Source organism: Ptychodera flava, chromosome 9 (genome assembly GCF_041260155.1).
Source record: "Ptychodera flava strain L36383 chromosome 9, AS_Pfla_20210202, whole genome shotgun sequence".
Lineage (NCBI taxonomy): Eukaryota > Metazoa > Hemichordata > Enteropneusta > Ptychoderidae > Ptychodera > Ptychodera flava.
Genome location: NC_091936.1, coordinates 36,208,340 through 36,223,302, shown reverse-complemented (window position 1 = coordinate 36,223,302; position 14,963 = coordinate 36,208,340). Strand labels below are relative to the sequence as shown.

General features: G+C 41.5%; 1 protein-coding gene across 1 annotated transcript; it reads right to left on the bottom strand.

Annotated features, from left to right (window-relative positions):
- Nucleotides 1–3,294: 3,294 nt before the first annotated feature.
- LOC139140847 (uncharacterized) lies at nt 3,295–13,098 on the bottom strand. Its single transcript, XM_070710296.1, has 2 exons — nt 11,643–13,098; nt 3,295–5,022 (listed from the first exon to the last, which is right to left on the bottom strand). The coding sequence occupies exons 1-2, from the start codon at nt 12,370–12,372 to the stop codon at nt 4,937–4,939; spliced, it is 816 nt and encodes a 271-aa protein (XP_070566397.1). The 5' UTR covers nt 12,373–13,098; the 3' UTR covers nt 3,295–4,936.
- Between the last annotated feature and the right edge of the window lie 1,865 nt (nt 13,099–14,963).

The window sequence follows — 14,963 nt, the reverse complement described above, 5'->3', positions numbered from 1 at the left end:
TGGGCCAACTTATCAAAGTATTTCAACACGAATTTTGACAAAATGGAGAAAATGTGATATTCTAGACTTAAAAACAATGATCTGACAAAGAGTGATGGCAAAACCAAATGACTTTAGCGGAAATTAGTTGATAAGAAATGGCATGAAGTCAAAGGTCAAATTGGTCAAAAGTAGCCCGAGAGTCTTACCCTCACAAACAATTACAAAGCTTCTTTATTCACTCGTCTTAATTCGACAGTAATTTTAAACAATTCAGTCAATGATTTAAATCGGAAGATATTTCAAAAAGGCCTGGTCACAGGAAGCATGGCAAAAACGTTTAATTTAAATGATGGAAAATGCCATATTTGTGGCCAAGAAGAAACACTGGAACACATCTCATTTGAGTGTAAATATGTATAAGAAATCTGGACAAAAATATCGCCGGGTCCGATGCGTTATGGGATCATTTCTTGGCTAAACTCGACAGGTGTTCCAATGATATGCGCAAAGCCTGAGTCAAACACATCTATTGAAATAAATGTCCAACTGTCCAACATCAAGTGTTTGTTTTGTTTTGAATGAACCTTAGCCTACATCTCTGATTTTCAACTCAAACATTCATATTGTCGTTTGGCAGGGGTTCAAGTTTAAGTGTGCTACCTTGTTGAGGTAGTATCTCACCATGTATTCAATAGGACCTCATCATCGCCAAATTTCCCTTGAAGAGGGTAGAGAAATGACTGAGAGACAGACAGACAGACACAAACGCAGACGGAGTGAGACAGAAAAAGAGAAGAAGAAAATGGAGACGAACAAACAGAGAGATACAGATACGAATATACGGAGACACAATACAGGAGTCATAGGCAGAGATAGAGAGAGACAAAGGCAAGAAGATTGGCAGAACAAATGTGCGACAGAGAGAGAGAGAAAGGAAACGATCAATATCTAGGTTGACATTTCAAAATGGACGGTACCTGACTTGTCTTAACTTCACCGTAGCGTGAAGTCTTTCACGCTCGCATCAAAAGGGGAAAAAAACATCTCCTGGGTGAATACGTTCACAAAACATTAATCAATCAACAACTCAAGCTTTGAACACACAAAAGGATGCACCTTTAGTTTGTCCTCATTCAAAGGGTCAACATGTCGTCGAAGAAAGGGTAACCATGAAGTTTATGTGAAGTTTAAGGACAGAGTGATTGAAGTGCCATCGCTTATCATTCACAGTAACAATAACGATGGCTTATATGCAGATATGTTGATTTTTTCAGAGAGAGAGAGAGAGAGAGAGAGAGAGAGAGAGAGAGAGAGAGAGAGAGAGAGAGAGAGAGAGAGAGAGAGAGAGAGAGAGAGAGAGAGAGATTACGTGTAACAAAAGTGACAAATTGTTACTAATTCTCAAATACCTGCCGAATGGGGTGTAAAACAGACGAATTTGGTAACTGCGTTGGTTTGTTTCAACAAAATTGACGAACGAGATCCAAGTTAACGGCCACAAGTGAGTATTCCCAGTGATACCTGAGAATAAGTGTAACATGCATGTATTAGACCGAACCTACTGAAAGCGTAAACTTCCTGCGAGCTCCAAAGTTTATAACGATCATTGAATTCTAGGCGTGTCTCACTCTAAAGTGTTCCGTGTGGTAGCTTTGAACCTTTTTCGAAAGTTTTGGCATGTTGTTTTTATTACAATCGTCAGAACTACACACATAATAAACCATGAAATAAAGATATTGAATGTATATTAATATATTATACATAACTTTTGAGAGAACACAAAATGGTAAGGTTTCCTTCAATTTTGTGTCGCTCCATTAGGCCTGATTAATTGCATTGACATATAGTTGTGACGGCATCACAGCAAATTCTTTTAAAACTGACGCTATTTTTGAACCAATCGTCTCCTAACTGTGTATAAAGGTTAAGATGTACATATTGATAAACTTAAAGCATTGTATTTCAGATTGTTTATTAGAGCTGCATGCAAACACGTGGTGAGTCCAAATCTATGTTTGCTCGTAAATGGGTACATCTGGTTGTCTTTAGGTCAATAGACTATAGTTCCGTGATGGAAATTTTACTCGTACGGAAAGAAATTTTACTCGTGTTGATATTCATAAAGAACTCTATGAAGGAAATAGTTGATAATAGCCACATCTGCATGGAACAGACCTTTCCGTATATATTGTTCAAGACCTGTATTTTAACTTTAGATTCTGGCACTGAGAGATCGAGAGACCATTGCAACCAACAGAGGGCAGATAAGAGAGCGCCATCTGTAGTCAGGACAGCGCATCATTACTATTCCTTCGTTCACGGAGATCGGGCATGCCCTGGGGAATAGGAGTAAATGTCGCATACAAACACGGCAGAGATTGGCACCTGGCTGTAAATATCTGAAAGAATTTCAAGTTTTCCATTCAGCCAACGCTGACAATCGAACGGGAAATACTGGATGCCTCCGGTCTCAATTCACCTGGGCGGAGATCGTCTTGAAAGAACTTTTTTCTCGGGGCAACGGTCAAACTGGCCAGGTGGCTTGTTATGTTAATGGCGCTACCTTCTCGATTTAATTGTATTATCTTCTCAAACAAAGTGCACTTTTTTCACAAATAGTGTTCAGCACACCACGACGGTGAATTCATTCAAGCCAATCAAATCGCCAAACGCAGTCAGCAATAAACAAACCTAAACTCCGAGCAGTACTTGAACTTTTCGCAGGCTGCGTTCCCCCTAAAGATGATCGCTCGGCTACACCGTGACAAACACTTCTGTGCTGAACGACGGAGTATGGCTGTTACCTGGCGGTGAAAGAGGCAAGATAAAAGGCGATCGATTCGCGGTGTCGCTTTGCGCGTTGGACCGACTGATCTCTCTTAAAAACCTATGCAACGATGAAGCAGTGCCTCAAAAGTGCAGATCACTTCGGATCGATTCATCTATTCATGTTGTCACTTTCCCCGAACAAAACTGCTCCTTCTTTTAAAAGAAACGAGCTTACGTCATGACTGAAAATGGCGGAAGTTGCGCCTCTTTACACTGAAAACTCCACGAAGCTGCGCCTTGAGGACGAGCATTTTGTGCTCGACTTTGAGCGCGTCTTTCGAGTTCACCAAAACGACACATATTTTAGGACGCACACGACAAACACAAACAAAACATTCGAGCCAACAAATAACCACATCAGTTTCAAAGACTCCGACGCACAAACTCGCATCAAAACATTCGGTTCTGACATTCCACATCTCAGCCTGTATGACCCAATCATACTCACACAAAACGTAAAAAAAAAACTACAGGAACGAAAAGTTAAGATAAAACACCCTCTGAACGGTAGCTTTATTTAGCTGATTGGGAATGTAACCTGTTCGACTCGACTCTACAATCACTGTAACGGTGCGTGTCCACCACGGCACGTATCAGACATCAGACGAGAGACTTACAACATTCATAGCACTCGGAAAAATCGAAAAATCACAACGACATCCACGCAAAAAATCACGAAAAATGTAAATTTCTAGATTGATCATTCAAATATATCGTCACATAAACCTCTTTACTCCATCGCACCGCCCGAGGTTCTAGAATTTATCATTTTACCATGCTTGAAAAAAAAAATATTAAAAACTCATAACAGGCTAGAGAACGTATTTCTACTCTTGTCTAGCGGGTCAGTCTGGGTTCCAACATATTAGCTTCAGTCGGAATCATGGCAAGAAACGAAAATAAATGATAAGAAGTCTTTTCAAAGGTTGCCAAATTGAGACAGCGCTTATTGTAGGAACAACAACCTGAAGAGAAATTTACAGTGACGACGATGGGGTCATTCATAACTGGCGATGCAGGTCCTATTAAAGAAATTTTTCTTGTCTCGAAATTACAATGGACAGGCACGATTTTGTCCTGTGTGATTTGTGTAAGATTTCAAGTACAATTCCCAAAAATATGTGTCTCGATCCTTCTATTTTCCGTGACACGGGAGCCTCCTACTGGTCGACGTTTGTAGTCGAAGTATTGGATTTAGTCGTTATAGCTGGTTCTCGGGACTTGGTGACTCTATTATGTAGTACTTGATGCTGTGTTGCATGATTATCCACGCATAGAGAGATTGACAGCACATTTAGAGAATTTGAAGTTTGAAAATCCCGTCTACAAACAACTTTCCACATTTAATCCCCCTCACAAAATTCGCATAAAATTCAATAAAACTCCTGGCGGTTGTAGACCATTTGTAACATATGCAGGTGGCACACTCTTTACAGACCTGTAAGTCACAGCGGATGTCTTTAAACGGCAGTTTGCTGTCGCCTTGAAACAAGACGTTTCAAAAGCGGAGGAAGTCGTGACCTGCCCTGGCCCGATTAAAAGTTGGCGTTACACAGGGCTATTGCAAAGTGCGAGTAAGAATTATGAAAGATTCCCAATGTGCTTCGCCACATATATGTTGCACCAGTACTTGTAATACTGAGATAACAAAAGGGAAAAAACATGATAAAAAGTGATTGATTAAAAAGAATTCAACCCACTGAATCGAATTCCAAGTTCGTATACTTCTCCTCTCAAAGTTTCAAACTATGGCCAAGTCTGTTTGCCATAATTAAAAGTTCACAACGCGACCGACATTGATTTGGAAATTGATTGTGCTAGTTCCACAAAAAATCCTCTCACACTCTGCTAGATCTCATCGAGGTTAAAATATCATCTCCCTCCAATCGCCATGATTACCATATAACTCTTGCTGGCTTGGTGAAAGGCGTTTTCGTTGTTCTCGTCTTGTTGTTGTTGTTGTTGTTGTTGTTGTTGTTGTTGTTGTTGTTGTTGTTGATTATCTTTTCAGACATATTCGTTTATTGCAATTCAAACAAAAATGACGTTATACACATTAAACCCCTCCCCCTCTCTCTTCGGGTCGCATCCAAGCGCGCCACAATTTCGTCATCAAAGTCTAGAACTAGAGGCAGTTTCCGTAACTAGAAGTGTCCATGGGTCCGTAGACGTTAGTGTTGTAATAGTTGTTACCGGGCAAGAAACAAGATCCTGCAAAGCAAAGAGACGAACAGACATTTCAGTTAGAATTCAGATGTGTAAAATATTTATGAAATATGTTACTATACCGGTGTTGTATTGATCAAGAAAGGTGTCTGTCCACCTATATATCTTTCCATATATATATATATATATATATATATATATATATATATATATATATATATATATATATATATATATATATATATATATAATTATATATATATCAAATATTGAAGCACACACAGCTAGTTCGATATAACAACACGCATTTGTCTGGCAACCGAGATTGAAATTAAACTGATCTCAGACGAACACTGCTGATGTAGCTCGGACGGTTTCGTCGCTTTCGTTATCTTAGGACCAAAAGAACAAAAATGATATATTTTAACAGACGAATGAAGAACAAAAGCAAATGTAAATTGTTATTTGACAAAACCAAACACGCTCTGAAATATCCATTCATACTCAAAATGAAGATGGCTTCCCACCAGAACGGCAGGACGGGGTTAGCTAAGATTGTAAAATATTCGACCCTGCCCAAGTCAACCCTATACCTGGGTAGAATTATAGATGAGGGCTCGCTTAAACAGGATGCAAACAAATGTGTATATATCCGTTTTTGATAAGGGGAGTTGCAGATGAGGTTGGCGATCTTGATAAGACACGGATTTGCAGGAGAGACCATAATTGAGGATCGCATCAAAGTGGGAATCATATAAACCCTACAAAATTTGTCGAACGTTCTGCAAATTATCAAAATTATCGCAACAGAAAAAATATAACAACTTTATATATATATATATATATATATATATATATATATATATATATATATATATATATATATACTTATATGCACAAACAAGTCTACAAGGTACATTTCCTGTTTATGTGAAACACTGGCTGAAATACGTAATAGAAGGGCTTTTTAGGGAACAGATGGCCTGGCTATTTAGTGTTACTGAATGCCAGGCAAGTTAATGTCTCAAAGATTTCCAAACACGGCGGTAAACAAGCCATAATAGGAATATCAGGATGTTTTTGAAAAGGTGATGGGGTGGGGAATTAACTCGATCCTTATTACAGCTTGACTTTGCCCTATTATCTCCGCCGTACCTCCCTGTGCCCCAATTTAAATGGTGATAAAAAGCGATCCTGAGTGGTAATTTAAATTTGTTCGCCAGAAAAAAAAATCAATAACCGTTTTGGATTGGGACGGCCCTGATCTTCGATTCAGATGCAAAAAAAGTGAAATATACCGTGTTGTTTAGGGAGTTCAGTTTGTATGACTGAAATTTCAAAGCTATTGTTTAATATCACGAAGGCAAAAGGTGAAAAAAGTCGGATCAATAAATCAAACATGTAATTGAACATTTCAGGTTTGACCTGTGCATTTCTCTTCACATCAAGTGCATCATGTCGTTTTCGTATTTCATCTCAAAATTTACTGACAAAAAAAATCACGCGATGATAAGTCCAGTCGTCCGTTTCGTTTCGACTCACCGTGCGTGCAGTGAGTGACAGAGGGGCGAACATTTCAAAAGTATTTCCATCTGCAAAACGTGATTCTGAAAACCGATTTTTTTTCTCTCCCTACTGCGGTCGATCGCAATCGAAAACCACAAGGCAGCTCATAAAAAACAACACCGAGAGACGATAAACTCTTGGCTTATTATGCATCTCAGTCGACGATAAAAAGAGGCGAAATTGAGTTGGAACACAGGACCCCACAGGTGGGCCCTCTCAAAGTGTGGTAATAAATTGGGCCCGGGCACCGTATCCCGGAGTAACGGCACATTCTAGAAATGTCGATCGTGTTTGGCTAGTGTTGTAAGGTTGACGCGTTGATGCAAAGTTCACGCTGATGCAATGCGTCATCCTCGCTGAAAGCATGGGCCGACATACGGGCACTGCGCGATCTTTGCATAGTCATTAGAAAGCGCACCGGAGAAAGCATTTACGTGCGGGGCGAGTGTAGAAATGTGCAGTGGCATGGGACGGAATGAAAGGGACTGAAAAACAATAGATAAGTATTCCGTCATTAACACAGCGGCGATGCGCATATTTTCCCACTGTCTTGGCATCTCTCCAACCGACGTGAGCGCTGTGCAGTGTGTGCCAGCAATTCACGCCGAAGAAGTTTATCCTGTTTCCCGCTCTTCGTCAGGAAGGACCACACCCAGAGTGTTTTCCCCCACAGTCTCTGTCCTCATCCCTGTCAACAACGCAAAATACTCAAATAGTCACGTATTTACCGATGATTGTTTATCCTAATCTAACTGCCCTCACTGTTGTTGATGTGCATTTCACTCGCCATTAGGTCGCGTGAAGAATTGCAATTTCATGGTCGGGTGTTCATTTCACACCTACACCGTTCGGACGTAATTCGTTCTGTATTCCGGCAGCTTTCCCCTTTCACACCTCTCACAAAACAAGTCTAATCCTTCCTCTCATTAAAACCAGCCTCTTGATAATTTTGATTGCACACAAACAACGTCCCCTTTTCTCTGTGCCATCGGCATTTGTTACAGATCCCCCATCTTCCAAAAGATCACAGTTATTGTTGAAACAAATTGCTTTTGTTTTCGGCTAATCGTATTCAAGACAATTTCACATCCCCGGTAGCTTTCATCCAATTATAATGCAAATCGATTGCATTCATTGAAAGGAAACACAGGTTTGATCCGTGTTGTCACTTTCTAACCCTCCACAGCTCGCCCAACTACAGATCAATCATTTCGATTCACATAGTCCCGGGACATTTTTTTGTCTTTGGAAAGACGACAGAGGGAAGGGGTTTCTACAGCCGGTGGGTACCGTCTCTTGCCTCCATTGGCTGATCCAGCCATTCTTCGACACGCCTACTGAAGCCAAGTGATCGACAGTACGGTTTTTTTTCCGAAGATTTGCGGTGTCGTTTATTAGAATGTTGTGGGTGTCCAATTCTTCGACCAGGTGTTGAAATAAATTACTTTGACGAAAGCGGGGAAATTACTTAAGTCATTTAGCGCTATCGGAACGGTTTTTTTTCCGATATTCCGAACTCGGTGACATTTCTTAAGATTCAATGTTGAGGTAATAGTTTGTCAAAAGTTTTGTCAAATAAAGAGAGAAAGGAAAGGGAAAAAAGAAAGAAGTATTAACCTAAACCGCATTGGAAAGGGCACACTGCTAAACAGAGGTGAGACTTGGCAAATTCAAAATAATTGCAAGAGGGGAACTTTCCGTGGTATGTCCATTGTAATGGAAGCAGAAAGTACAATTTGATTTTTTTTTTCAAAAATTCTGGCAGCGTTCAAGGTTGTCCGCTCGGAAAGACGGTGAACTTGAGCAGCTGTTGTGCGTTGCTAGAGTATTGCGGTCAAATTTGTTAAATAATTCAAAAGAAATAGATCTTGGACACACATGGCGTCTTCTCATAGGTTGTAAAAAGTACATCCCAGCCATTTTTGTCTCTTTTTTTCTCAGCTGGCAAAGACCTACCTTCTTCCAGCCTTCTGTGAACGTGCCATTGGAATTCTTTGCGACTTTTTAGCATAACATTTCGTTGGTTAACACATGTGTATGTTCAGGAACAGATACGCCCGATCGTACAATGAAAAACTAGCGGAAAAAATCCAAAGTGACATGTCACCGAGCACTTTATTTTTTTATCTAGGGTTTGTACGACTATCGACACGATTACAAGCTTCTTCACACGATTAAGGTTGACGGGAAAATTTACGACCAGAGCTGGCTGTGAATAACCCCATTTTAATCCGCATGCGTGGTTTAATAGGTGGACTTCAATGTCAAATCAGCTGATTTATTTCACCTTGAGAGCCCGGGCGATTGGGGAACTCACACTCCAGTTCACGGCTTGTCCATGGCAAGCGTGCGCTCTTGAACCAGACTATTTGCTCACTGATTATAGCTGCGCGAATTTCGAACCGCCGTCTCGTAGTTTTTCTCATTTGCTGAGCTACAACGTACGGGCATTCGCAGGGAGGCGATTCCGTTTCCCCCCTGTCCAAATTTGTACAGTGCAGGTGTTATCGCATGATGTTTGCATTTCGTTATGTTTGACTTTTTTGTATAAAGTCAAACTTCGCAGTGGTGTTATTGTCCGCCAAAGGAAAAAAAAGAAGACGACGTATAAAGCGTTCATTATCTTGTACAAAAAACGAACGGAAAATGGCAGAAAAGCGATCAACAGTAGGCATTATTATACTATAGGCATTTAAAAACATTCACTTCTCAAGTGACAAAAATAGACTTGTTTTCAATGGAAATGAACATGAAAGTATCGGGGGGGAGAGGGGGGGGGGGGTTCAAGAGACACACACTTTTACAGACTATACAAATTACCATCACAACATCCAGCAATCGAAAACCAGAGTCTTTACAGTAATCACCGCTACCATATGATTTGCAAAAGGCGGTGGAATTCGGTCCTTGCCTATTTTTAGTGGGTGGGTGGTGTCATTTCCCCATGTTTTTAGAATTATTGGATGGAGTATGATTTTGAGGAAAAAGGAGGACAATTTTAGGTGTATTTCATATATTTTAGACCATCAGACTAGGGATTCTAAAAACATAGAGGGGGAGAGAGAGAGAGAGAGAGAGAGAGAGAGAGAGAGAGAGAGAGAGAGAGAGAGAGAGTCATATTTATGATAATATTCTAAAGAACAAACAGAGACAGGATGCACTTCTACAGCTCTTCTCTTTACGTAGAAAGGGAACATGCGCAGACATGTATACTGAGTCATCGACTGAAAATCGGGAAGGAAATCAAAGTATCCTGAGTCGACATAAATCTTCGTGTCTGGATCAAACTGGTATATGATGAGATGTCTTGTGGCAGTGCGCTGTTACTATGGCAATATCAGAACCAATTAATTTGATAAATTAAACAGTTATTGCAATTTTGTCAAGACCCGTGCGTTTTATTGCCGACAATGGGGGACGGGTGAATCATCCAGAAAAACAACCCGCGCTCGCATTTTGACAGGAACGTGCAGCAATTTCAAGGGGGAAAGATTTGAAAAAAGAATACTGCATTGGATGGCCATTCGATATGAATTTGCCAGATCAAGGATCTAAGAATTGACATGAGGATTTATGTTCTAAATGTATTTTACAACATCAATCTGGTTCTGAAGGGATCTCTGGTCACACTCCACGGAAATATCACAAAAAGCTTTCAGCGTTAGATACACTGCGGTTTCCGTCCCAGCCTCTCCGTTACTGATTAAAAGTCAACCGTTTCCAAGCGGTGCTCGATTGGTCGGAGTGCCGAATTTCAAAAAGGCTTAGAAACCGTCAAAACTCGTTGCCTGCCAGATAAGCCGGCAATAGTGTCAGGGAATCGCTCAGTCAATACATCACTCGCGGGTTCACTTCAAGCACCGACCATCTATCATTATAATCAAACCCCGGGTGTATATCAGAGATTACACACATTGCGCGCGATGTCCGCCAACGTTTGAGAACTATTAAAGGAGACTGTAGGGGAGCTGTGTGTATGTTGGGAGGGACCTCATACTCGGGCAATTTAAAACGTTTGGGATTAATTAAACACGTTTCTACAAATATGGATAAAAAATTCAGCTCCGGAACTATGGATTCATATAAAATATCGGCACTTCGAGCGATTTTGACATGCAAATATCGTGCTAGGTTTTCTATGGGTCATTTGAAACTTGTAAACTCCGGAGTGTTTTTTCACAAAGTCAATTGTACATACACTCAACAAGATATAAACACTCTTGTGTACTCGTACCCATTAAATTGCATGTTAATAGGAAAATCTTCTCTTACAGGGAGAAATACATAAAAAAAACGGCAGTGATATTTCCCCGGTAATAAACTTTGTAAATATATGAGTGTAGATCTGGGGCGTGTGCCTTAGACTTAATTCCCTGGAGGAGTCGTTTGTAAAGGATTCAGTTCTCAATCGCTAGAAAACCTTTGCCCGCTTGGATACACCCAGGGCTCTACGTCAACCGATTAGCGACAAGCTGAGGATTAACCGGGTTTTTACTGAAATGGTTAGCCCACGACAAATATATGTGCCCAAAACTTATATCAATGACGCCGAGCTCTGCTGCTGTTGACAAACGGATTATGATTTCAGGATCACCACGGCCGTTTGCGGATTGCGAAGGTGATTCCCAAATGCGCAGCCTTTTTTTTCTAATCAGTCTTATTTTCTGTATAGCAACTCTTTTGAGGAGATAACAGTTAGAGCTGAAGATGACGTGTCGAATCGCTATACACGTCATCGAATGTAATACCCGCACTTTTCCCCAGTTGACTCCTTTTGACGATCGATTCTTTTGGCTTTTTTCCTCAATAATTATCTGAATCCTATCTCTGTTTAATTTTGGATTGCAAATACTAAAACAAGCAATGCTAAATTTCAGTAGCACCGAAATTGTTCCGGAAAGGGTTATTGGGATAGGGAAAAGCAGAGAAAAATAGGCAACTGTGTTTGATTTTCTATAGTTGACTCGTGAAATGTCTTGGTGTAACGCAGGCTTTTTGCGGCTTTTCTGTGAATGATAGTGTAAATACGGGCTTTGGTATGGACTCTCAAACTTGCAATTTACCGTAAACACACTCTCGGAAAGCAAAGCAGACCTCACCTTTCGAATTGTCGTTTTGGTGGTACTGTAGGACTGGTCCCATGTTCATACTCGGGTATTTGGTGTTGTTGTTTACGGGGATATTCGAGTTAGAACAGGGGTCATTAAAATTGTTATCGTCACTTAAACTGCATGGTTTGTCCATTTCGTAAGAAGTTACTGTCATTTCCCAGTTCGATGTCGGTGTTGGAGTCGAATCGTTCAAGAAACAAATCTCAAAGTTGTCCTCCTTTTCCTTCACTGTTTTCACCTCTTCCAGTTTCTCCAGCAGTTCGGCAGACAGAGTCCTGTCGTTCGGCTTGTTCCTCGCCTGGCCGGCGGCATTGCTCGATCTCGGCGAGTGGACAAGATTGTTTTCTTCGTCTTCGATGAGAACCGTCGTCAAGTGGGCGATCCACTTCGTCGCCAGTCGGAGAATTTCAATTTTCGACACCTCGTCCTGCGAGAGTACCGGCAGGATTTTACGCAGTTCAACGAATGCCATATTGACGCCTTGAATACGTCGACGTTCGCGGGCATTCGCTGCCCGCCTCTGTCTACTCACGCCTGTCAGGGCCCTTTTCCTTCTTTTTGCCTTTCTCTGCCGTTTGGGTTTCCCATCCTCCGGTTTAGGGCTTCCCTCGATATCCAGCTCCACATCCTCGGCGTCGATTTCATTGGCTATGGTCGTTTCTAGCCACTGAAAGGCGTCAACGAAGGAGAACTCGTCACTACCTGCGAGCCCAGACATACTGGCACCACCGCGCTATTCATCGACCAATCGACGCAGTCAAGTATTGATGTAAGGGAAACCCCAACAAGCGCGTCAACAACACGCTGTCGGTCGCGCCTCAGTTTCGTAGGCTTCGCCGAAATCAGAGTCACTCGGTGTAGTTTAGGTCTCTGCAGTCGAAATTTCGGGCGAAATTCCTTCAAAGTCGACGTCTTGTGCCCACACACTCCGACAACAATTAATCTTCCGATAAAGCTAGCTGCCGCCGTGTGTGTGTCAGTGTATATGTATGGTATTTTTCCGGTGTGGCCCACAATCCAAGGCAATTTCTATGCTCGTCACGCCGCCCAGAACACCTATTAGGGGTAGGTTGGGTATATTTTTCTCCTCTGCAAATCTCAGGCTGAGTCCATCACGCGTGCTTGGATCACATCGAGGTGTAAGTGTGATTGACAACGGCAAATTAATTTAACAAAACAGTTGTATCTTTGATCACTCTCCGTGACACGTCAGCCTTTGTTTCTTCGGGTGAATAATGGCCGCGAGCTCGTTTGAAACACGGAAGGCTTTGAATTAATGCAACTATTTCAATTAACCTCGCTCGCTGCTCTTTTCAATTCAGCTTTTTTTTTTCTTAACGGAAACAAAAATCATAGTAACAAAAAAACTATAAGCTGGAATAGAATTATGCGGCCGGTGTTTCGAAGTGCGGAATGTGTGTGTATTTAAAAGAAATAACATAGCACTCTGAATTGATACATATCTGCCCATTGGAGGAACAAAAACACCAAAGAACGATGTTTGTGATTGGAGACTTAAGTAAGTGTCTTTAGCTTTGTTACAACCTCTCGTAAATCTCCCCAAAGTGACCAACTGACAAGCCGAAGACAAGTTCTTACAAACAATCAACAACTCAAAAAAACCTTCCGTGACGTCACAGTGCTTCTCCTAGGTGTTCTTTTCACGGCCAATGAGAATGGTTTCAATGGCCCTATTTATCAGGTATGGATTCCCAGACACCCTAGGCGAGTCCAAACGAGCGCTTTTCTTTATCTCTTAATAAAGCACCAGTAGCTGTTTCAATGGGCGGGCACGAACATGCGTAGCGACCTGGCGGGCCCGGCACATTTATTGCATAAAAGTCGCTAGACACACTGGCGCCGACGGTGACAGCTGGGCGTCCGCTCATGCGTAGAGACAAATGTTAACTTCTGTGATGCATACTCATGCCCCTGCAGTTATGAGATGGGCTCCAAAAGTAATTGCCTTCCAGCTAGACAAAATGTTAATGGAACCCCCTTTACCAAGTTATTTTGTTTTGTAGAGGGATGACATCTCCGCAGTACATTCATCAACGCATTTAAGTTTTCGTTGATTGGAAAATGAAACTTAATATCCCGTGACGCCGTTTACATTTCACTAAACCGCATTTTCTGTCCCCTGAAAAAAAGTCAGTTTCAATCGGATGAAAAGAATAATTCAAGGCGCTTTTCTTTTAACCGTTGCCTAATTTAAATTGTAATTAGAAATTGGAGGCGACTGTGCTAAGCTCATAAACATGGGGTCATCTTGAAAAAGCTGAAAATTAAAAAACTTTTTTTGTAGATGGTATGTAGGGCCATCATATTAGTAGGACGCTGCGTCGAATAAAAAAGTTATCATAAATTCTGAAATGCAATGCAATAGAAGTTGGTGTCTCCTTTCCATAGCGATGGCACAGGACGCCAGTAATTATGACAAATCGTTCAAAATCGTGGTTTCAACCAAACATTTCTAATTATGCCGTGAAATCACCGTGACTATTGTGGCCAATAATTAACCATTTTTTGCAGTGCATCATTTCAATAAACGCGCCTATAAATATCGCGTCCCTCAATAGTAATCGAGTTATATATATAGTCCTTTAGCAATATTACCGATGACCCGCCTCATTAAACACCGGGGAGTGAATGGCCGGCAAAGCTGAGCGCAATCTGGAGTTACCCGTAACTTTTGGACTCAAAGCTGGCTTTTGCACGTCAGTCCCGCGTAAAATATCAAATCACGTCGATGACCTGAACACAAATTTATGAAGCGGTTTTGCCGCCATTTACGTAACTTAAACAGCAAAAAACCCTCTTTTGGCGCTCTCCTGTCTCTCAAGCTGTTCGGGTAGTTTGCTTATAATTGATATACGGCCAAAACAGGAGGACACATGATGGCCAATAAATCACACTTGCGAGGACTCAGGTGCAACACCCGAGGCGGTTTCTTTTTTTTGGCTTCGAAAAAGGGCCACCGTGCACGGTGTCACCAGCATCGATCATGACACCTCCAAAACGACGCCCACCTGTGAAAAATCGTTTATGGATGCGGGGACATCCTGTCCTGTGGTGTATATCCACTTCCTATCCCCCTGTCATGCTTCAGAATGGTTGTGATCAACACCTTGAATTGTTCTGCCAGGAAACGATGAAAACGCTCGCTTTGATTTCGATGTTTTATCCCTCTGTGCTTTAAAAGACCTTGTCATGCCCGAAGACAAGAGAACACATCACGTCAGAACGGCTGAATCCATATGATTTCTGTGCAGCCCAACCATGTGCAGAAAACCACCAATTGAAAACAGT

What these genes read in the sequence shown, in the direction of transcription:
- LOC139140847 (XM_070710296.1), bottom strand. Translation starts at nt 12,372, where the DNA reads ATGTCTGGGCTCGCAGGTAGTGACGAGTTCTCCTTCGTTGACGCCTTT. An exon ending in CCAAAACGACAATTCGAAAG is followed by an intron (nt 5,023 to 11,642) that starts GTGAGGTCTGCT and finishes TTTGCTTTGCAG; the next exon opens with GATCTTGTTTCTTGCCCGGT.